The sequence below is a fragment of the Phycodurus eques genome, chromosome 15 (genome assembly GCF_024500275.1).
Source record: "Phycodurus eques isolate BA_2022a chromosome 15, UOR_Pequ_1.1, whole genome shotgun sequence".
NCBI lineage: Eukaryota > Metazoa > Chordata > Actinopteri > Syngnathiformes > Syngnathidae > Phycodurus > Phycodurus eques.
In genome coordinates, this window is record NC_084539.1 from 15,675,942 (window position 1) to 15,700,387 (window position 24,446).

A 24,446-nucleotide genomic window follows, 5' to 3' on the forward strand; every position below is an offset into this window, starting at 1 on the left:
AGCATGCACTACAAAACAGGACTAAAACTGTAAAACTACTAATAATGGGTTTTTAAAAAGCAACTGCACAATGACACATTGAATGGACATTGAAATGCTGCTGTCGCTCACACGTTAGCCAGCTGCAGCAGAGCCAGATGGCTTCTGTCAAAGCCTTTTTGGATATATTCTGCCCCTGCCAAGAGAAGCTGAGCGGCTCCATCCCGCCTGCCAGTCACAGTGAAGCTCAGCCAGGTTGTGACCTCACTAACGGGCTTCGGTGTGCAGAAGTGGAGACGCTCCACCGACTGGCTGACACTCCGAGACGGCTGATGAATGAGAGGAGAGAATGTGCTCACGAGGGTATAGATTTAAGAGACATGCTTGGTGTCTCACTAATGTCCTTTGGCAGCTCACGAACGGGCAGAGTAGAAAGATGTCGGCTCACGGGTCACGCTAACAAGAGAGATTTTCATCGCCAAATTCTCAGCGGCATTGTGGATGGAACATTTGGAGGTTCAAACGTGAATGAAAATCAGTCATTGCACATTTTCTATTTCAGCACTCCAAATGACAAAACTTTTCTCATATCGTTTATTATAATGTTACAGTTCTGGAGGGGGGGGGGGGGGGGTATCTGAATGGCTTGCTTACAGACAAGGAAATAGACAGATGACAAAGGATTTATTTTGTAATGTCAGTTTACACTTGATGGTTAGGCAGGCAGCCCAGAGACACATACTGTATTTGTATAAAACTCTTAAAAAGTCAATTTTCCATTGTACTCGACTGAAAACGTTAGGGATATTCGGCTTGTGGTTGAAATTTTGAGATCAGCCTACGAGGCAGTCTAACCTTTACAGGTAAACTTATTTTAACCTTCTCTAAACGTTTGAATGGACATGTCCAACGAATCAATGAATTTTGTTCATTGTTGTTTATTTCAGCTCCTTTTTAAAGAACATCAAGTGGTGAAAAAATGTACAGTTGTACATTCAAAAGTTTAGAGAAGGTCAAGTTAAGTTCACCTGTAAAGGTTACAGTGCATTTTTGGTTTATCCTGAGATTTCATCCGAAAGTCCACTATCCCTTATTTTTTTGTGAGCAGTGTATGTCACCTTTAATGCAAAGCACGTTGCTGCAAGCACAGACACACAAGCTAATGATTAGTGTCCACCCTTCTCATACGAGCAAGGTTTCTTTGTCTGAAACTCTGTTTTAGAAATTGCACTTCCTATTTAATGGTTGGTCAGTTTGCTTTGGCCGAGGATCAGAATCAGAATCATCTTTATTTGCCAAGTATGTCAAAAAAAAACCACACAAGGAATTTGTCTCCGGTAGTTGGAGCCGCCCTAGTACGACAACAGACAGCCAATTGACAGAGAACACTTTTGAGACATAAAGACATTGACAAAAAACAGTCACTGAGCAATAAAGGGTTGCTAGTTATGTGGTATTGCCGGTACATTTATTGATTGATTTTTGACAATTGTGCCCTAGCACTTAGAGCAGTTCGAATGACTAATATTGCAATAGTCCGGTGCAATGACAATCACAGGGCTATTCTGGAATATACAATAAATATTTGTTTGGACTTGGTGATGCAACATGTGGCAAATTACCTAAGGTTGTTTCTATATTTTATGTTCCAAGTAACTGTAAAACATTTTTTGTATGGTTTTAACACAGTGTCCCAATCTTTCTTACAGACCTTGAGGACTGCATTTTGTGTCTTCTTTATGCATTAACTCCTCTTTCTGCAGGAACTAAATGACAAAAAGACATCTCCTGGTATTTACTATAGTACAGCTAATATGCCGCCACAACACTTAGAGAAAAGACACTTCACTTTCTTTGCTTTTAACTTGATGAGAACACTTTTGCGAAGGTTCCTTTCTGTTCCCTGGGCACAATGCAAGGTCCATAATGGCATACTTGGATTTGTTTGTTGTGCAAGAACATGAAATTTAACAGACATTGTGGAGAACATTTGCCATCGCTGCACTTCAAGCATCTTGGAACGGAAGATTTATACTGTCCCTTTGTCCAACAGTGTATTTTCCATGTGAATAAAATACAAATGTGGCCCATAGTCAGCCATTGATCAACACTCATTAGAGGTATTTCTAATTGCAGTGGAGCAATTTGCATTCCAAAGCTAATGCTCCAAAATCCAAACGCAAAGGGTCGAGAGAACCTAGGGCGATGTTACAGTATAAAACACCAGCACCCTCCATCACAGCTGACAAAGTCCACTGACACATGCGAAAGCCCCGGCGCTCCTTTTTTGTTCAGTCACAGTCCGACTGGCTGTGTTGAAATTCCCCGCATGCACCGAGAAGCACGCAGCTGAGGCCTGCAGCATAAATGCTCTCCTAAACAAACACAGCAGCATCCAGCGCACACACAATGACATTCAGTAGCCAGTTAGACCACCTGAATTACTATTTTCCCCCCATCCGTGACACAGACTTTGCATTTTCACTTATCGCTAAACGGCTGTCCCCCCCCCCCCCCCCCCCCCCCCCCCCCCCCCTCCAAGGGAAAGAGTCCTTAGAGTAACTAATCAACCAATTACCGATACTCAACTCCTCATGTGTATAAAGCACACTTGTATACCTATTTGGAAAGATAATGAGCTGTTGAAAGATGACCAGGACAGGTTGTAAAAACTATCAGTCAAATGGCTGTTGAGAAGGCTTCAAATATTGGACTATTATTCTTAAGTGGAAGACAAAAAAATTCATCTGGAGTTCCATACAAGATCATGCTCATGGAATAAAGTAAGGGAGCAGCCTCAAAATACACGGCTGCAACTTCGGCGCTCGGTGTAAGGTGGCACGTTAACTTTCAGTCGGCATGTAAACGCATGGTGACATGGGAACATGGGAAACAAAGAAAAACTTGAGTTGACGCTGAACACAGCAGCACACCGCAGTGTTGTTTTAGAAGAGCTACAGTAGCTCCTCGTCTTTGGGGGAGGGGGGGACCTTGTGAAGCCATTTCAACCTCATAAAGTACTAACACCAAACTAATGAATATACCTTTTACATAACCCAAGGTTAAAGAAGGTTTTGTTCAGATGAAACCAAACTTGAGCTGCTTGGCATCAACAGCATCCAGTCCATCCAAACAATTAGATACAGCTTGGCCACCTAAATCACTTTTTGTTTTTCATCTGTAACCCAAGCTTCTCCTTTAACTGTTCGATTTCCTTCCAAGGGTTGTAGTCCTTACAATAACAGTGCAAAAGGGGTTATTTACATGTGAAGGAGAAGTGGGAATGAAAATGAAATTGAAAAAAAAAAAAAGATTGAGCTGTTGTCAGTGTCAGCAAGCACCAGGGACAAAACTTTCCCGCTGCGTCACTCCACAGAAAAACAAGCAGAACACTAGACGTAGCCATTTGAAGGCACTCTGATTCAGGAAAAAAAATAAAAAATACAATATACAATAATAGCAAGTTTTCTTCACTGATGTTGAATCTAGAAGTAGCCTACTTTGTATTCAGTGCATGCAAAAGTTAAGTACCATTCCAACAAGGACTTTGAAAATGAGTGAAAGTACAGGATGTATTCAACAACTACCGTAGCACCTCTACATTCAAGTGCTGAATAAAGTAGCACAAAATCTATTTAAATCTGAAATCGGAACGAATGCAAATGATTCTACATGATGCATATATGGTGTTTGTACATGAAAGTGTCTGCATTATTGTCTTTCAAAGAGCGTAGAAAGTCAGTCTTCGGATTGCGCCTTAAAAGTGGCTCTGGATCTACAGCCAACCTAGCTGATCATCTCCTGGGCAGAGAAACTCAGTGTGGGGGTGGTTATTATGTTCTAGCCAAAAGTGTGAAAAGAGGTCATCTCTGTTAATAGTAAAATGTAACAATTATAGTGTGAATGGTGAGGCTGGACTTCAGGTCACATCCTTATCTCCATATAAAAAGTCATGGAAAAAGCAAAACGCGCATGGGCGATATGCAAAAACGTATTGTGTGCAAATTCCACACAGGAAGGCCGGAGCTGAGATTCGAACCACAGACCTTAGAACTGTGAGGCAGATGGTCTAACCACTAGTTCACTGCATTACCCAGTTTGATATATATTTTTTAATTTACATTATAACCTTTACAGTCTCTAGGGACTAACCGCTGCATTTATAATCTATATTATAGTCCATCATGTTTGATATCAAGGTAAACTTGGAAGAGCAATGTAAACAAAAACTAAAACTAAGACAACTAAAACATAGCTTTCTTTCTGGGTTTGACTGTGTTGCTTCTCTGCTTTATCAAAGTGTGGTCAGCTGCTGAAGCATTTCAAAGACTCAAAGAATCATGGAAACACGTGGCCTGGAGACAGATGCATTTGAGACCCACACGTCAGTCCATATCTTTACTCTCACTGATGGAAGCAAGGAGTGCCAACACATTTGAGCCTTTTGTCATCGCAGACTGTGGAGAGAATTTCAGTCTTAGGTGAGGCAGACCTTTTATCACACTTCCTGTTGTTTTTCCCTTCCTTTCCTTCATTCGTGGTCATGTCCTGTACATTATACCAGGAACTGTATCTAGGGCAAGCACAGTTATTTCCGGATGCTCCTTTTTTTTCTCCCACATTCCAAAAATATGTATGTTAGCTTAGACTCAAAATCTCCCAAATATTCAGACATGGGACTCTATTTTTCGTAACTGGTGTAAATCCGGCGCCACGCGTGGCATAACTCTGCGTGGAGGCGGGTTCGACCCGGTATTGGTAATTTTGTGGAGCAGCGCACCTAAATAAGGGACCTCTGCACTGCTGTGGGTATGATCAGAGCCAAATTCAATCGTGTCCAATCAAAGTGGCTCCTCTCGTTCCCTTTAAATGCGGTGAACTAATGCACACTGACAGTCTTTGACATGGCGGAAGAGGAAACTGATTTGCCGGATCCCGGGAGGTTGAAGCGCACAAAGTACGTTCACACGGAGCTGCAAGCAGACCTCCACGAGCGGTTGATGTAAAGGAGACCGTCCTGCGCACCCAATCATTCGTTTGCCCCACGATGCCGGCCAGTAGGATGATTTAAAAATATAATGCATTCAACGAATTGATTTCTCCAATGATTCCGACGGTTTATTGCCTGCTGTTCAAGTATTTATGCACGATTATGTCTGACACCCACCACACATGTCCGCAGATCTCAGAAAATGTCTGCCTGTGCTCCGATCAATTTGACCAAAATTGTGGTGGACCAGTCGTCTACCTACTGCCACTGATGGTACTTTCACACCGCATGGGAAACGAACATTCGCCTTGCGTTAGTCGGACATTTGATCGAGGGATTTATTCATTCTCACCGAACGCACATTTGCACATAGATATGCTCCTCCCACCTCGGTCCTCTTCAGCGGGATCACGCCAACGACGGTGGACTGTGAGCGGCCACCACCAGCGCTACTTTCCTTTACTGGTTTGATTTTCTTCTTCTCCGCTTCCAGCCCTCTCTGCCCCATGACCCATTTGTAATTACTATTTGTTTTTTTAAAAGAGCACCAGCCTTAGATCAACTTATGTTTCACATTTCTCCACAATAAATATGAAAAAAGCCCTTGCGGTTGTTTTAACATGAAATTATTAATATACTGTACATCCATGTTCTTATTGTAAATATTTTACAGAAAATTGTATTCATTCAGATTAATTCTTCAGTCATGTAATTAATTTCGTCTTATCTTCATTTTATACTGTTGTAAGTGCAACTGACATCATAAATTTAGAAGTCCACCGCCACCAATCAGGACACTCGAGATTTAATTAAATGCGCATGACGCACGTTGCGTGCTCAACTCAGCCAGCACAGCAAGCAAGCACAGCTTAACGAGCCTATTGATCTAAAAACAGAGCCTTACCATCCGGACAGTCCTGTAAATTGTGTTCCATTGCAAAGAGCCTTTACGAAGCCTCTTCGCCCAATTCTGTAAAATCAAGATACGCCAGTTTTTGCCCTCCGCCATGATTGTGCCAGCTATGAAAATACTGTAGAGAACATGTTTTTTTTTTTTTTTTTTTTTTTCTGTTTTTTGTTTTTTTTTACAGTAGAGGCCACTAAGCAAATATAGATCATATGTCTGTTTTTTCCCAGTGAAGAGTTACCAATTTAAACTTTATATTTTCCATTTTAGTGATATACTGTGCATCATGATCATATAGTGCACAACAATAACTTGCAACTTAACGTTCTAGAGGTCATAGTGGAGACAAACAAGAAGCAAATTTCCTATTGATCCATATCTCCTTATTACAACATCTACACGAGAGTGAGAATATAATTAAATGAAATTGATGAAACAAACCCTTTTCAGCAGCAAATCACAAGAAAGGCGTGATTTCTGAGGGTTTATTGAAAGAGCTGAGGAGCAGAGAGGCAAAGAGAGCAGCTGACACACAAATAAAAATAAAACAACTCTTCATGGGAAGGCGCTGAAGTGTTGAAGGGAGACAGCTGGGAGAAGGGATGAGTGCAAAAAAAACAACAACAAAAAAATGAAGCTCTCCGATAGAGTCATGTTAAAGAGATTCTGCTAAATGTACACATTTTACATTGCTCTTTTATCTATTTTTTTTAACAAGATGCAATATCATCAATTATTGAAGCTCCTTAAAATTCCCTGCATTCATCAAAACATGTGTCAACCGAACTAAACGTGACATTTATGCTTGCAAGGTAAGCTCTTTAGTCCTTGCTTCCATTGCTGCCGAAGACATGATAGTGAGACATCCGTGGTGGAACTACTGAAACTGATATGACAGACATGGAAGGAAACATAACAGCAAAAATGAATAGTTCAGCACTGAAAAAAGCTTTGCGACTTGTGTTATAATGTTTGTCACCTCATTATTACCCCTGCTTAGCAGGTAATTGTGAGAATAGTTTTCATCGCAGTTTGTTAATCAACAGGATTAAAATTAAATTGTGGTGGGCACAAACGCATTCATAATTTATTTTCCAGCTGCGCACAGGGCCAAGTGAGGGGGTGACCAACCAGATCCACCGTCCACTTTCTATACCGCTTATCAGGTTGCGGGTCAGCTCAAATTTGTGTTCATTCATTCATTTTTCCCGAACCGCTTATCCTCACTAGGGTCAAAAGTGAATTCATTTTTTCAATATATTCTTCAAAAAAGTAAAAATGACAAATTGAAAGAGTCCGCACTGAAACGCTTCACAATGTGGATGGTCTCTGAGACAAATAGGGATTAGTGGTCTAATATATTTGTAAGAAAAAGTATGTAAACCCTTAATTTGTAATGACCTGGATTTCTGTATAAATTGGTAATAAAATCCCTTAATTTAAGTGAGAAAAAAAAGACAGATCAGACAAAGTCTGCTTAAACTAATAATACACAAACAAATGTATGTTGTCATGTTTTTATTGGACACACCATGTAAAAATTCACAATGCATGGTGGAAAAAGTACATGAAGCCCGAAGCTAATGACTAGTCTAAGAGCTAATCAGGAGTCAGAGGTCAGCCAATCTTGGTCCTGATGTGCAAAAATGCATGCAATTGATTGCTCACACAAACAGATCTACTAACCCAGGAAAAGTGAAATGAATTGCAATGGCTGACTTTAAATATTGCGTCTGAAAGCCAGGTGCAAACCAGCCCGCAAAGCAGCGTGAGCATGGCACAGGCAAAATGAGAGGCAGGGGGAGATTTGTTTCCGCTCGTGTAAACAATTTTGAAACTAGAAACTTTATTGTGACCTATATTTAGCAAGGTCATTTTGAAAAATTCTGAATGATCGAAAGGCTGACTTGGAACCTATCACAAGAAAATTAAGCCATATCACCAATCACAAAACTTCTTTCCACTCTGCATTTCCATGCGTCTGGGTAATTTACGCGCGCTGTGACAATTGGTGCAAGACTCTCCCAGAGCGGTTTTCCAGGTGTGCTGTCCCAAGTTTTAAAAGCAATGTTACAAACGATGAACACATACACCCAATTGGCAATCACTCGGGACAAGTTAAGTCAAACAAAACATAGCTTTTTTGTGGTTACTGATTTCCACAAAATTATCAGTGATAGATTTATTTTCTGTATCTCAGTAATATATTTGTTTTCTTCTTCCATTAACACTCCCAATTCCATCACCTCCGAATTCTCTTTGTACTTCAAGTCCTCTCGCAAATGTTCCATTGTCAAACCCATAAAAGCTACTTAAAACTCAAAACCCTCTTTAAAATATGGCAGTCTCCACCACTTTTACACCTGTTGGCAACAGTGTGTTCAATCTTTTAGAGTGGGTGAACATACAATTTAGTATCTCAGTAAAATATCGCAATCTCAGTAAATCAGGCCCCCAGAGTCCAATAATTGTGTGGCAATTTTGAGTTTTCTATTCGAATGAAGCATTGCTAGTTGTGAACAATGCCTCACACACATTGGGCAGCCGTGGCCCAATGGTTAAGATCATCGTTCTTGAGCAAGACACCGATACCCCGAAATGCTCCCCGGGCGCTTCAGCTACCCCCTTCTCCAGTGTGTTCCACTAACATGTGTATGTGTTCACCGTGATGGGTGAAATGCAGAGAACAAATTTCGTGTGCATGCATGCATGCATGTTCATGACAATAAAAAGATGATTCTTCTTCTTCTTCTTCAAAAGAGCTCTCAAAATACCTACCATTAAGAATTGTTCCCTTACATGAAATGGGAAAGGGTCACAAAAATATCTATAAAAGCTTTGATGATGGCAACATGTCAGTCCGTGCCAAGACAGATTGTCTGCAGAATAAATGGACAACATATTGTTACTCTCCATAAGAGTGGTCATCCTGTAAAGATGACTGCAGCACAGCACAGAATAATCAATGAGGGGAAGACAGAAATCTTAGTTAGTTTACCCGCGACCGTTAATGAAGACAAACGGTATAGAAAAATAATGGATGGAGGTTGAAATAATATTAAGTCACTGTTTCTTTCAGTTTTTTTTTTTGGGGGAGTGATTGCAGCGTATCCAATGAGATTGCTCCGTTGTCATCACTATACTGTTCCCAGCAGAAGGAATAGCAATTTGTATTGAACTGAAATGGAATGTCTCAGACACAATAAAAAAAGAAAAGAAAAACAGACAAAGACAAGCAAGACACGAAAGTAACATGGTAAAACAGATTGGATCGTTGGATGAGCTGTTTTCCGACATGTTCGCTAAATACAGTAGAGTTGTCATAGTCTCAGCATGCCCTGAACTTTTCGATGTCTCCCATGTGTCTCTGCCTCCACTCGTCGTCTATGTATCTGTCCTCCTCCCTGTTTTCTAGCGGGAAGCCAGCAGTATAATCAAGGCCAAATAGCTCTTGCAGACTCCCCTGTATGGACCACATTTCTCCATTTCTCCTCTACAACTCCCAAACACGAATCTTTACAACTGCCCCTACAGCCGAGGCTACCGAGAGTTCAAACTGAAACGAGTAAACACTTTAATGTCCAAACAAGAGCGTGTGAGGACTGCAGTAATACTGTTACCTGCCTGCTCTTTTTCCTGAGGGTGAAAAAAGAAGTGTCACGTGCCACCCCTTCACTTGTTTTTCCAACCATCCATTTTCAATAGCACCTGTTCTCATCGGGGTCACGGGTGAGCCGGAGCCGATCCCAGCCGAGTTTGGGTGAGAGGTGGCATATTCCCTCGACTGGTCATCAGCCAGTCGCAGCAGACCATATCAAGAGAGGTCGTAAATGGGAATGGATTTGTTCATTGCTTGACTGGCAGTTATTTCTTTGTGTGGATAAAGGCTGAGCATAGAACATTGAAAGTGTTTGGTCATACTGTCACACCACGGTATCACTCATTTTGGCCTTAACTATATATGAAAAAGCTGTCTGCTGAGTGTGTGTGTGTGTGTGTGTGTCTCTCTCTCTCTCTGTGCGTGTGTGTTGTTGTTGTTTTTTTCCCCCTCGTAATTTGTTGCACTTCATTACCTCATGGTGCCTGGGAACCCACTTGGGAAATTCTGGAGTCGTCGCTAAGCAGCTTGGTGTCAGAATTTTAGTAACTGGAGGAAAGAAGCTAAAATAAAAAAAATAAAAAAAAGGGGAAATCATCCAGTTGAGCTGAGACTTAAGGCTTAAGAGCAGACAGCAGAGCGAATACAGATTTACGATCTAATCGGACCCATTACAAAAGTACAAAGGTAATTAAAGCTGCAGGCAGCAATGAATGGGTCCTCACACCACCTTTTCGTGGTGAATCCTCCAAATAATCATCAAAATCTGACGCCATGCTCCAGCACTGGATTTATTTCTATGATGCACTATTTTGATGGAGAGAACCATATGTTCTGTGTTTGTTTAGACTGTGGTGGTTAACATTTTAACAAATAATACACAGATATGTATCTTGTGGGTTCTGTACACTCCTAAGTAAAAGAGAAACTGCTTCAAAAGGATAAGTTGGATTTTTCAGCTTTACATATCAGATTCATCTGATTTACAACTGCGTCGCAAGATCCCGCCGGCTTCAATCTAGGATTCAATCTGTTGGCACAATTTATTCCAGACACAGCTCTGCCGGTTGGCCCTGTGCGGGTACAACAGTAAACACCAATATGCCTTAAACTGTTAGAATCATGTGGAAAAACACCCTGAGACACATTTAAAAATGCAAATAAATATTTAGAATTTCATTTATTATATAATCGTTAATGTTTTTCTGTAGTCCTTTGTTTTTTAGAGTCTCAAATAATGGAAAATACTATGAAAAAATGAATTGGAACAACCAGAATTCAAGTTTTATTGTAATGGTTTTTTTTGTGGAACTGATGAATCACTTCTATTTATTAGTCAAATGTGACACATTTTTCCAGAAACAATTCATATTTAAACATGCAAACAAATGACAACAATAGAAGAGAGTTGAAGTGGAATTAGTTGGATGGATCGATAGATAGATAGATAGATAGATAGATAGATCGATAGATAGATAGATAGATAGATAGATAGATAGATAGATAGATAGATAGATAGATAGATAGATAGATAGATAGATAGATAGATAGATAGATAGATAGATACCTGTTGAATTTCAAGTTCAGTTAACCTAACAAGCATTTTTTTGTGATGGGGGAATACGTTGGAGTGGTTGGAGGGATTCAAATCCAGAAACTCAGGACTGTGAAGCGGACATGCTAAGCACAATTTCACCCACTGCCCATTTTCTTTATTTTTTTTATATAAATTAAAGTTAAGTGAATTAAGTTAAATCAAATTGCCATTGTACTATACCTTTTAATTAAACCGTCAGTGCTTTTTTTTTTTTTTTTTGACACACGAGCTAAGTAATGATAACTAATCCTACTTTTGACATTTTAATCACATCTGCTTTGCTTCCCGCTGCTCCCTGGAAAACAGAAACAATTATCGAGGACAAAAGGTCCCCGAGGATAAATCATCTGCAAAGAGAACATTACATGCTGTATTAGCTATTTCTGACTAATATCTACCAGAATTCGTGAAGACGGTCTGAGAATTGTTGGAGTTTGTGTTAGTTGTTGTGTACCCCAACTTTGGAGGTTTTCATATGTTCAGTTTTTGTTTGTTTTTTTTAAATTTTATTTCGATGTTCTGGACTACAGATGAAATGTAGCTTTCTGCTAAATCTTGTGCACTCATCTTTCCACCCATCCGATGTTTAATGGAACTTAAAAGTATCCCTCATGTTATATGATATTTGCACATTTTTCTGGCAGTTAAAGTGCTCACATTTTTCTGTTCATGCATTTTACGACTGTTGTGAATGGAGCACGAAAATGCCCATCACTGGGCAACCTTTGGATAACCTGAAGTTGGTACTGGTGCATAAATAATACGGTCGGCATTCATTTGTCTCCATGCCATCAGGTATAGCTGCCACGGAATATGCTTATGGTTATTCCGGATTTGTAAATCTCCTTGGATTTTGCATATATTTCATTTTATTGGGTTGTCATCTTTGCACAGCACTGAATAAATGTGTAAATGTACCTGTATGCCTTGCCTGTAAACCACACATGTAAATGCTTCGGGCCCCTATGCAGATCTTGTTCTTGTCTTTTTGCAAATTGTACTTCGGAATGCTAGCAGGTAAAATCAATCTCTTGGACTCTTGCTTTACAATGAACAACTGCTGTAAGGGGGCTGGGAATCTGTCCAAGTCGTGGTAAAACTGGTGTTTAGTGGAAAACTGATTATCTTTACAGGGTCCCTTTCACCCTACATCAGGAATTTAGGCGTTCTTGCTCGAGGATCCTGACCGAATTCTGTCTGATACACGACGGCTGATGTCAGGGACACCTGCACGTCAGGACTACATCTCAAGACACTAATGAGGACAAGTGCTATAGAAAATGGATGTTTTGTTACGTAAGAAAGAAGAAAACTCTTGGTTTTTATTCTTTGCTCATTACTATTGCTCTTGAACAAAAAAAGATCTAAAACATTTGATGCTATTTCTGTGACAATGTTTGTTTGAAGGCTGTTAGTGGTTGATTTTTATCTCTAAGAGAAGGGTTAATGAACTACTTTAAAATATGTAGAAATAGAATTGGTGTGGACTTGGTAAGAGTAAAATGCCTGAGGATTTAGAATTCATTACATTTCTTTCTTCCTGCAGTAAAAAATAAATAAATAAATAAATAAAAAGCAGTGTAGATTTTAGGACCGAAATCATCCCTAAGGCTTCACGTTCGCTTTTACATCTCTCTCTCCTTTGTGGCTTAAATTTGCCATTTATGCAAACTGTCTTGTCCCATTAGATGACACTGCAAGATGCACACAACAGCAGAATTAGAATTTGACTCCATTTTCTGCACATCTACATCGACAATGGACAAAGGGTTATTTTCAAATTTGGTTTTGACGAAGTTTTAAATGACTGCTAAAGGGACACTGGCCAAATTAACATGTATAGCTCGATTGGTAGTAATTGGTTAGTTTAGCTGGGAAAAGCACCTAAAAGCTGAAAAATACACCTCTATATTGATTTATTGCACTTTTTCAGCAAAAACTTTCAATCCAATGGGTGCGTCCATATTGGCTAATCACGTAAGTGACGTCATGAGTGTGTCATGACAAAAGCAACTCTTGCCATGCACATTGGCATTGTCTGCCATGAAAAGGATTTTTATGTAGACCTCCAGGCAAGAATTTGCAAGCCGGTGCTGTACTACCAAGTCTTTTTGCACGAACTGATAAATCCCGCTCGGCTGAGAAAAGAAACGTCTTCTAAGACTTCCAGAACATTCCGTTTGCGATCGATTCAGACATCGAAGGAGATGTCGTGTTGAATGGAAACGATGCACCTTAAATCTTTTAGGATCAACGCTAGAAGGATTTGTGTTAGAAATGACCAATGCTAATTGTGCAAAAAATGACATCGGTTTAGACATGTTTTTATTTACAGTTGTTTTCATGTTCCTCAGTCAGGGCACTTCTTTGACTGGTTACATTCTGTTATGATCACAAGCATTACATTTCCATTGAAGAACACTGAGAACATTGTACACTACCATAATTTCATTATTATTTTTTTATGTTTTTTTTTTTTTTTTTGCCACAGTCTTTGCTTTTTGACTAAGTATAACCATCATGCTTTGGTTGCCAAAGCATATAAAAAATGGAAAAACTAGGGAAAGGTCCACACTGATTATTGTGGTGAACAGATGTTTCTTTGTCATCAATGATGTATTGCTGCATAAGCCAAGCACTGTATTGTTTCCTAGGTCCATCCAAATAAATGTTTTCACATTTTGTCATGTGCCACCCCAGGACATTATTGATTTTCTTCTTGTCATTCAGATCGACCTTGATAAACACTTAATTGTTTTTGTTTCTCAAAACAATCAAAATTCCATCAAGTGATGTTTTTATTATTATAAGATTAAATGAATTTGATGTGATATGTTTGCTCATTACAAACATACTGATGAATGGGCTGAATTTGAGCACGAGTTTGAAAAAGCAATATACGAGATGTGTCAGAAAAGTTCCAGCACTAGCGTCACAAAAGATGTATTTCAAACCCAAACCACAAACTAAGTATAATGTGGCTCTGCTCATCGCATGTGGGGAGCAGAGATTATGACTTGCTTCTTACTGTATGTGCACTTCCTCAAACAGGACTTCTTCAGTCAAAAAAAGGAAGTTGCTTAGTTGCAAGCTCCACCGTGAGGGAAAAGCGGCAAATGAGCTGTGAAGTTTGTCTGCTTTGGAAACAGCGGGGAAATGCTGTGAAGTTTGTTTACTTCCGCGTGGATGGTTCCATTAATGGTAATTTAATAGAGGATTCAAAGGAATATTTTTTCATCTCAAAGCAGAGATCATTCATCTGATCTGTGTTCCTATGAATTAGTAATCACACACACACAAACATTAAAGAGAACATACTCTATTGTGCCCTGGTTTTTCATCTTCAAATCATATTTTCAATGAAAAAGAGCTTGGATGAGTTCAATTTCAGAATATTTAAGTGCACTAGCTTTGAAGAATGTATTATAAAACAAGGTTAATGTTCTACTCATGACTAAAAATGTACATAAAGGACATCCTATTTTGTCTGTGGGAGCATTTTTCCATTTGCCGAGGATTTTTAAAGTAAATGTTTCCTATTTGATTCCCATAAGAAATAGAACGGAGTGTGGAAGCCTGGTGGACAGATGGTTAGCACCTCTGCCTCCCAGTTTTGAGGTTTGGGGTTCGAATCTGCCGTTCCTGGCCTTCCCGTGTGGAGTTGCATGTTCTCTCAGTGCTCGTGTGGATTTTCTCTGGGTACTCTGGCTTCCTCCCACATTCTAAAAACATATGTGTTAGGTTAATTGAAGACTATACATTGTGTAGGTGTGGACATCTTCAGCAGAAATACGTAGACAGCGTGGTGCCTGTCTCCGCCCACTTTTTAGATTAGTCAAAGCGGCTATTACAGTATATTACAGTCTTTATGTCAGTGTGACTGCAGTGTTTTCTGAAGCCTTAGTAGTGAAGGTCACATTTATATGGGTGTCAAGAAGGAATGATTTATAGTTATTGATGTAACATACTAAGAATCACGAAGAGGAAACGGAATACGTCAATATGACACTGCAGCATCCTTTTAAAGTAGTTACACGATGTTGAGTTGTCGCTGATGACATTTATTTACATGCTAGGTTATATTTATGGACAATATTTACATTAGTGCAAACGTTAAGTTTTAGTTTAAAAAGGACGATTTGTTTCACATATATATTACAAATATTTACATACTTATAGATGTACTGTATGGCAGCAACTGCTTATGAATTTCCATGAATTTCCAATTTAGTGTTTTTTCATTTTAGCCATATGAGGAAACCTCAGTTGGTAGAAAACTGAAACTACCACTGACATGAGCCCAAAATGATGGTTGTCAATGCCATACTGTGTGTCCTCGATGTGCCCCCTGAGAAAAAAAAACATGTCCTGTGATCCAATTTCTGCACGGACAAACCAGATGAGAGAGGATACGCTCTGTTCCGCCTCGGCTGCGACTGGCGAAAGAAACGTTCTGCTGATTTGTCGACACTCACTACTCTCCCCTCAGAGGTAATCATCAGCCCTCCTCTTTTCCTGAGGGTTAGCAAAGTTAGAAAAGTTTGCAAAATAACCTTCATAAATCACCGTGGTTGAGTTCCAGCGGCTCTATGGCCCAAGCTCATGTTATATGGGCTAAACGCAACCAAAAAAAAAAAGAAACTTCTCCTTCCGGTGAAAGTTAATTCCACACAATCTATTATCGATTGCTTGGCGATTTGTGTAACCCCAAGCAGGACAGTGATGTGGCATCGTTACTCAGGTCCCAACAAGTGACTGCTAAAAGATGGCCGACACCTTGGTGCGGCACGTAGTGTAAACGTATGTCCGTGGCTGTGAACGTGTGTGAATGGCTGTTTGTCCATACCTGCATTGCGATTGGCTGGCGACTAGTTCAGGGTTTACCCCGCTTCTCTACCAAAGGCAACTGGGCTAGACTCCAACTCAACCGCTAGTGAGGATAGGTGTTGAAGTCCTAAGGTCACCATCACAAAACTTAAAAATACATTGCAAGGAATGCTTTAAAACATTTCTTTACGTTCTAAATAAAGTACAAAAGGAAGAAACTTAATTGTAAAACTTTAAACACATACTTTGGCTAAAATACACACACTAAAAAGTTGGAGCCTATACCAGCTGATTTTTTGGGGAGAGTAAACCCTGGACTGGTCATCGGCCATCTTAGGGGATATTATTATTGCACTGGCTATCCTGTTTATTTCTCTTTTCAATGACGCCTCGTTTGTAAGGAATGTGCATTTGTGTGGCGACTGGCATCCAAACACTACTTGTATTTACGGAATACATGAGGAGTTAGAATTGAGAGCAAAATGTCAGAATGATCCAAACAGTACATCCATGATGTATTACTTGGCTGCATTCCCTGTGGCACACCAATTTATTTTCTGTCATGGGCACAGCACCACTGGGCTGTAGAAGTAACCTCACATATACAGAGATGCATGAAAACAATATTCCGGTGAAGCAAGGTAGCGTCTCAACTAGTCTTTTTTATTCATTTATATATTCCGACATTGTGTGTGATGGCGGGGATGTGGACTTGAGGCTGAAAGTTCAAAGATGAGAGTCTGAGTCTGAGATGTACATGAGCCTCAGGCTAAGTTTGAGGGGATCGCTTCCTTTTTTTCTCCTTCTTTTTTATCTCCTATTCAGCTGTTAGGTCAAGGAGAATGGAAGATCTGTATCCCTTTTATGCCGGAACAGTTTTACTGTGTCACAGTGGAGTTTTTAAGCTTCCGCTGTGGTTTCTTAGTATTATAATTGAAGTTTATTGAGAATCAGAGTCGATCAGTCGAACAGAACAAAATTTCTTGAGGGGAGAGAGAAACAAAGACAAAAGACAAAGCACTAACTGTAAACAGGATGAGAGACGTAAGTCATTATATTATCTACAACAATGAAATATGAGTGTTGCATGGGGCTGTAGTGCTACACCCTGTGAGGGAAGGACAGGACAAGATAGAACAGGACAAGGACAGGAGAAGAAGCATGCAGGACAAGGGTCGTGAACCCGGCTGAACAACTGAAGTGTGGTGGGATTAACTATGTAAATTGTAAAAGTCTACAGGACCAGAATATAAGTGAGGGGAGACACAGGCAATTTGCATATTCATTAGTTATTTGTTGCAATAAGTGAGTGGCCCCACACCCAGTGAAAGAGTCCTAGGGGTGTGTGCCTGCGGGGACATGCAAGTGAATTGAATTGTACATGCACAAAGACTGACAGATGTGGGGACCCAGGGCGGTCCGCCGGCCCCACAGAGGGTCCCCGACAACTGGCCACCCGGTGGGGGCCGCAGGGACCAAATGCCAAACCCCCCAACCCCAGGACGGCCAGACAGACATTGGCCCTACCAAGTGTGTCAGTGCCCCCCCCCCTCCCCCCGAGTGGTGTGGTGCATTAAAATCTGGATAGGTCAGTGAGCCAAGGGCGGGGGGGCAGGGCTGCCAGGCACTGCTGCCTAACAGCCAAGCCCCCCACCCACGACCCACCACCCCCCAGAGATGTATGTGGTGCATTCAAATTCGGGGAGCGTGTGTGATGCATTTAAAATCCAGGGGGGCAGGCAGGGCGGAGGGGCAAGGGCGCACGGACCGGGAAACAGCACAGACGTGAGAAGGGATCACTTCCAATCAAGGATTCTCACTGAGACCGAGGAGGATCAGGTTTGTCCTCCAGTCTGATTAACCATAGATTGCAGAGAAGCTCAATGTCATTAAACTCGAGGAAGAAAGGAAGAGTTCAAACGCAAAAGCAGGCGTCTCCATTTTTTGGTGAATTTAGTCAAATGAGGTTTTTTATGTCTGGTTTTGAGGTTACAGCTAATAATTTCTATTTAGGGTATTCTAAGTTAATATAAATTCGGCAATTAAGAGTCAGTCCATCTCAAAACCAGGCAACGCCAAGAAAATAATTTTCTTGAAAATCAGACAAGTCCAAAATCTCACATAACTATTAAATTACTCGAAAATCGTGAGTATTATGCTTTGTGAATAAAAATGAATAGTGTGCTAAAACTACAACTTCTTGAACTAACCTTTAACTTGAAATAAAAATTGATCTTTACCCTTTAGAGGAAGCGACAAGTCACACTGCTGGCACAAAGTCAGTTGTTTTTCTTCATTGCCGCTATCCTCAAGATCCTGTTGACCCAGTTGATTGCGACCAACATCGGCGAAGGCTAGCTCACGTCAGTTCTCCTGCACGCTAGACCTTTTAACCTCAAAAGAGCAAAGAAAAACTCAAGCTCAAGCGATCATGGACTTCTTAATAAGATAAAAGGGAAATATATCATCTACCATCTATACATAGCCTAACAGATTGTAAGTCAAACAGCATCAGTCACCAAAAGAACCACGTAAGACGAGGCTCATTTAAAGTTATGCATGCTAGCCTTTAGGCTACATCTACCATCACCAGGGTTAATGCTGCATTACATTTGTTGTTATCTCCTGAATTAATTAGCCAGTTCCTCAGTGATCATATAACTATTTCTGAATCTCCTCCACGTCAATTGTTTTAATCACCTTTACTGTTAAAATGAAAATTACGGCTGCCGTTGATCTCAGTCCAAGCACTTTACCTCACGTAATCTTTTCAAAGAAGGCTGACATTATAATTATAGCCTATTACCCTGTTTTCTCAATCCGCCTTGATCAAAGGACGTCCCTCGCCCAATTGGGAATTTTAGATGAGGGGATGTCATCAATCATTGCCAACTGTGAGCCTGTGAAGCCCTTTGAGACTGTTTTGTAATTAAGGGTTATACAAATAAACTTGACTTGACATGTAATGGTTTGTTTACCAGTGGTGCCATCAGAGATGGTCCTATTCTTCTTCTCTTTACACCCCTGGTGAGCCTGAAAAAGAAAAAAAGAAAAACAACAACATTTTAATCCTTTGATGCAGGGTGAACTGAGGTATCACTCGAGTAGTTGCTGAAAACAGCATATTTTCCGCAAAATGTATGATAAAATACTGAACTATACAACTTTACAGCTTTCGAGTGTTGCACTGTAACACAGATGCAGAACTGGAATCTCAATTTATATTTCTACAGCTTGTCTGCATAACATACTGCATATCCGATTTCATTAAGCTCATAAAGCCAATCTTTTATCAACATTCTAATGACAGTATTGCCATTAATCACAAACCCATGTTGAGATCAATATGCATTTCACAGATGTAGGTCTCAGAAATATTGAGGTTGCAATTGGATTAACGATTTTGGAGGCATTATGATCCAAATACAATTATGAGGCCTAATTTCATGTGGACTACAAATCTCTGTGTGGAACTCAGTTACGACAAGCATCGAGAATCCCATAGTAATGAAAATGCACCGAGATCATGCGCTGAGAGTCATAAAGTGCATACAGTAAGCCGTAAACAGACAACAGTCAACAGAGTTGTGCTTGCTGGCAGAATGTCATCTGACATAGTAATAATAATCATCTATTACTTATACTTAGAATTATTTACTCTGCACTAAAGATTGACTTCACAAGTGTTGATACAACCACAGAAGGGCACCAGGGATGGCCAAGAGTAAAAACCTAGATGATGATCATATAACCACAAATGGAACTCATCGTGGCATCGGAAAGCACTGTTGTGTGTCTCTGTTGTGGTTGCTCTGAATAAGAATGGAATCTACACCGGAAAGTGAGCGATGTCAAGTCTTTATGTAAAGAGACTCTTCGACAAAGCATAAACAGAAATCTCCCTCAATACAATTGCGGTACTCCGTCTCGGTAACTGGATGAAAGAGGACAAGAAATAGAGTGACAGTAGGGGTATTGTCAGGCTAATGGATTTGTTGTTATTAAATCACACACAAATGTTGATGAAACTGTTATGGCCGTCATTGCAACAGACACTTTTGCTCAGGATACTGTGAAAATAAAAGGGATTTAGGTTTTTGGTGCCATGCAAATGACCCTGAAAGTCACTTGAAGAAATGTTAAACATGGTGCTGTTCAGCAGGTAAAATCTGGACCAGATGTTCTGCATATTTAGTGTGCTAAATTCAAAGTATTTCATACAAGTTTGAAGTTATCTTCATCCCTGGCGACACGCTGGACGACTGGTTAGAGCGTCTGCCTCACAGTTCTGAGGATCGGGGATCAATGGATGGATGGCTCTTCATCCCTTGGGGATACTCTATCATGTTTTTCTATTAGTGTCCCAGAAGTAGGCTAACATACCACTAACTTGACCAAAAGTGACACCTGCTTTCTTTTATTTTGGAAACCTCTGTGCTTCTTCTGTCATCCCCATTTTAAAGAGGCCCAATCATGCATATAATGGATCACATCTTTAAACAAGGTATTTATAAGGCATTAATAATATCTGTGGGAGAGCCCTTGTGTACTACCACTCAAGTGCTGTCATGACCATAGTAGAGCTGTTATTCAGCGTGTACTGTCAAGACCTGCAAAGCAACACAGAGACGAACTAAAACAGATGCTTTGAATAGAGACAAACAAATGAAAGAAAAAGATTGATTAGTCGATTGATTTTTTTGGTAGGGTCCACAGTCATATTATAGTATAAGGGATACATCCTTCCAAATTAATGAATGTCACAGAGACAATGAAATAAATTCAGTGGAAGGTTAAAATTATCTAACATGGCAGCTGATTTGTTTCACCAAAGATTTTGTATCAGAACTTTGGAAGGAAATAGAAAAGAACCGAAACCTTCAATCGGCTCAAAAGAACAACAACAACAACAAAACACATTGTAGTATCAAGAATTGTCAACAAGAGAGAACAAGATGTAGCTTTAATTAAATTCAGAATTTAAATGGATGATATGATACAATATATGGACATGTGGGCTGAAAATGATCTCTCTCCTTGACGATAGAAACATATTTGTAGTTAAAAGAAACTGGTAAGTACACGTACACAAGGTAACAAGTATGGTAACAGGAAAATAAATCTACCTTTAAAAACAATTATATAGCTCTGGTATTGATTTGTGCAGCTGTACTTAATATAATGAGTTCACTTATTGTCTGCAATTCAGCAGATTGTGTGCACATCCTAATGATGAATATGTAGTGGAATAAGGAGTGCATAATCAACTTTCTACTTCTGGTGGCCTACTGTAGCTTTTGATGTGTGCACTCGATGGATGCTATTATGGACCATTGTTTTGTGACTGGGATAATGCTTGTTTTTTATGCAACAATGATGATGTTCCATATAAAAGTGACAAACTTTCACTTAGCCTGCATCTATTGGAAAAGCTGCAGTGGTTAAAGCATCCGTGACCCAGAAAGCATTGCAGCGAGTCCCACAGCCATCCCAATTACAATAATAAACCCGTTGGTTTGAGGGCAATGAAAAAAAATCAATGGCTCAAAACAAACAACCATTCACACTCACATTCACACCAATAATTTAGAGTTTGGAATTAAACTAACATGCATGTTTATGCAGTGGCTCTCTCTCTCTCTCAATGAACACCTAGTTAAAAGGGAAGATGACAAAACAGCTTATTTTGAAGTCCGTCCTTGATGCTTTTTCCTGCTAGGGGAGCTTCCAGTGGAGAACAGTTGGTTGACAGACGCTGAATGTTTATCCAGAAAAGGTACATCCCCGATAGTGAGAGAATCAGGTCACAAGAGAAAACTATAGTCTGTGTCAAAGGCAGAGGATTTCTGGTTTTGGATGACAGAGGGGCCCTGAAGGGCCGCCTCAGTGAAAGAGAGGTCGGTATACAGAGGACGCAATTCTTGCCAGGTCCACTTTCATTTTAGAGTGCCGGGAATTGTCTGAGTTAGAGATGACAGGATGTGGATTTGCTGCACTTGGTTTGTCATTTGTGGTGCTTTTGTGCTGAAGACTAGATAGATTGGGCCGCTTTTTGCAGGTATCCGTGGGGAACATACTGTCAAATGGCCAAACTGCCTCTCTAATCTGTCTTTGAAGTGTTTCCCTTCTGGGAGAGTATGGAGTGGAGGTAAGATTTTTGACAAACCCAGAAGGTTTATCTAGAAATTGTCCCGGTTTTTGAACAAAGAGTTCAGTCGATGAGACGCGACTATCATTTGTGGTCATTACAGAAGACTGGTTTTGGTCTTGTGAAAAAGTTGGTCTTGGTTGAGCACTTGGTACGACTGTTCTGGTGTCTCTGTTAGTTTCAGTAGAGAATGGTCCACTCAAGATCTGAGATTGACTGGTCGGGTCGGGGTGAGGGGAGTGAGAAATATGTGTTGGTTCACAAGAGTGTGGCTGATGTGTAGGGCAACGTGCCAGACACTTTCTGTAAGCTTCCTGGAAGGCCTCAGCTTCCTTCTGCAGCTGAAGAATCCAAGCTCTGGGTTCTATCCCAAGCTCCATATTGGGATTCCCACATGACTCATGCCTTTGCATGATACAACCTGTTGTGCCTATCGGCATAGTTTGGTTCACATGCTTTCTGGAGCAAACCTGCTTGTCAGACTTGGAGATGGCTTGGAGACATCTTTTGAATTCTTGATTTTGGTGGAGTCGTTTCTGTAGGTCTTCAACATGACCAGTGAACCACTGTAACTTCTCCTCACATTCTGTAAGTTGGATCTTGAGCTGACCACATTGCTCCACCTTAATCCACAGCTGTGTCTGCAGAACTTGCTTCTGGTTGTTAAATGCTTCTTTTTCCAGCTTTTGTTCAGTTTGCAGCCTCCGTAGCTCTGACTGCAAAGCCTGTTGCTCTTGAGATGGTTTCTCCAAGTCTGCACACATACGCTTCAAGCTCTCCAACTGTGTCTCGAGAAGATGCACCCGCTCCTCCAGTGTTGCTTTCTCACTTTTTAATCTGGGATAGTCACTCATGCTCTCTAGTTTGTCCCTCAGTAGCTCCTTCTGTTGATTCAGCACAGAGGTCGTCTGCTGTGCTGCCTTCAATTCATCCTGCAGCTGTTTCACCTCTGAGCCGATTTTGCTGTGATCTTCTGCTTTCACACTGATTTCAGCCAACTCATTGTGCACACTTATGGTTTCCAGTTCCATTCTCTGCTTGCTGTCTGTGAGTTCATCTGTTCTCTTGAAATATTCATCCTTTACCTCTAGCTCGTACTTGGAGAGTTCTTTCTGTACCCTGTGGTCATATGTGTCTTCCGTTGTTTTGATCACCAGCGCTCTCCTCCTCAACAATTCCTTGATGGTGTTGACCTTCTCGTCATGTATTTTACAAATCTCTTTAAATGCCTCCATTTGCTTCCTCAGCTCATTTTCTTGCTGTAACAGTGTTTCCATTTCCGTCAGCAATTCTTGTCTCTGGACCAAGACATTGTTTTCCTTAGTCTCTTGTTCTTTTTTTAATCGATCTATCATGTTATTTTCCTTGGCATTTAATGCCTTTGCCTTAATTCCAGAGGTCATCTCCAGTTCTTGTCTCACTTTATCAAATTCCTTTTGAAACTGCACCTTTATTTCCATCCTCGGCTTGGCAATTTCAACATCTTCGAAAAACTGCATTTTTACATTGACGTCCATCTGCGCCTGCGTTTCAATGTCCCTTCTATATGTCTCCAGTTTTGACTCTGATAAAACCTTTTCATCTTCACTGCAATCATTATATTCCTTTTCCATCATTTTTATCTTCTGAGCAAGAGACTCACCACCATTTACGATGCTGGCTGTCTGAGTTGAAGCATCATGGTAAAGATGTGGTGCGTGACTACGGGTCACATATGTTAGAAGCTTGATTAAAAACCCTTGATGATTGCTTTCTTCATCGAAAAGTAGAGATCTGGAAAGTGGCGAGTATGGACTAATTTCAAGAAGCTGAAGAATGTCTTCTTTCCCAAAAATCTTCCCTGTGCACAGGTTACTTTCAGGACAGAACACAGAAAATGTGTAGTCATACCCTAAGCAGTGAAGATGATTAGCAACAATAATGTTACAAGCTGGCACCAAAACAGAGCGTGATTTCACGGGGACCGGCCTGGGAGCCGGTTCACTAGTGAATGGTAGAGGTTTTAACTCCCTGATAAGTTGAGTGCGTAGTTGGGCTTGAAGCATTCCCTGCACTCTCTTCTCTTTAAATCTTTTAAAGAGCCTGTCCCTCAGCTCATTGGAAGATAAAGCATCCTCCCTGGTTGAGAACATTATTATTGTCAAGTCTAACGAGTCCCCAATGTGTGCCTTTTGATTTTAAAATGTCAACCAAAATGATTTGGATTAAAAATGGTAAACTCAGCAACCTTTCAGTTGCTTTGTTCAGTGACCTCAAAGAGATTAAACGTGAAGTCGAAGTGCATCACAAAGTCCAACTTCAAATCAATTTGATGCCACACTGACTATAAGGGGCATGGCTATCGTTGCCATGGCAACCCTGCATTGCATTCTTAAGTGGCCTATAATGTTTATGAACACG

At 40.5% G+C, this 24,446-nt stretch overlaps 1 protein-coding gene across 1 annotated transcript; it reads right to left on the reverse strand.

Moving 5' to 3' along the window:
- Positions 1 to 9,204: 9,204 nt before the first annotated feature.
- Positions 9,205 to 24,178, reverse strand: LOC133414126 (centriole and centriolar satellite protein ofd1-like). The gene is made up of 3 exons (XM_061699272.1): positions 22,340 to 24,178; positions 18,877 to 18,931; positions 9,205 to 9,287 (listed from the first exon to the last, which is right to left on the reverse strand). Exons 1-3 carry the CDS (start codon positions 24,176 to 24,178, stop codon positions 9,205 to 9,207), a joined length of 1,977 nt encoding a protein of 658 aa, XP_061555256.1.
- Positions 24,179 to 24,446: the final 268 nt, after the last annotated feature.

Excerpts from the sequence above, each read along its gene's own strand:
- LOC133414126 (XM_061699272.1), bottom strand. The coding sequence starts at position 24,178 with ATGTTCTCAACCAGGGAGGATGCTTTATCTTCCAATGAGCTGAGGGAC. Across the intron at positions 18,932-22,339 it reads AAGCTTACAGAAAGTGTCTG|GCTCACCAGGGGTGTAAAGA; the intron begins GCACGTTGCCCT and ends TTTCTTTTTCAG. Across the intron at positions 9,288-18,876 it reads CATCTCTGATGGCACCACTG|AAAACAGGGAGGAGGACAGA; the intron begins GTAAACAAACCA and ends GCTTCCCGCTAG.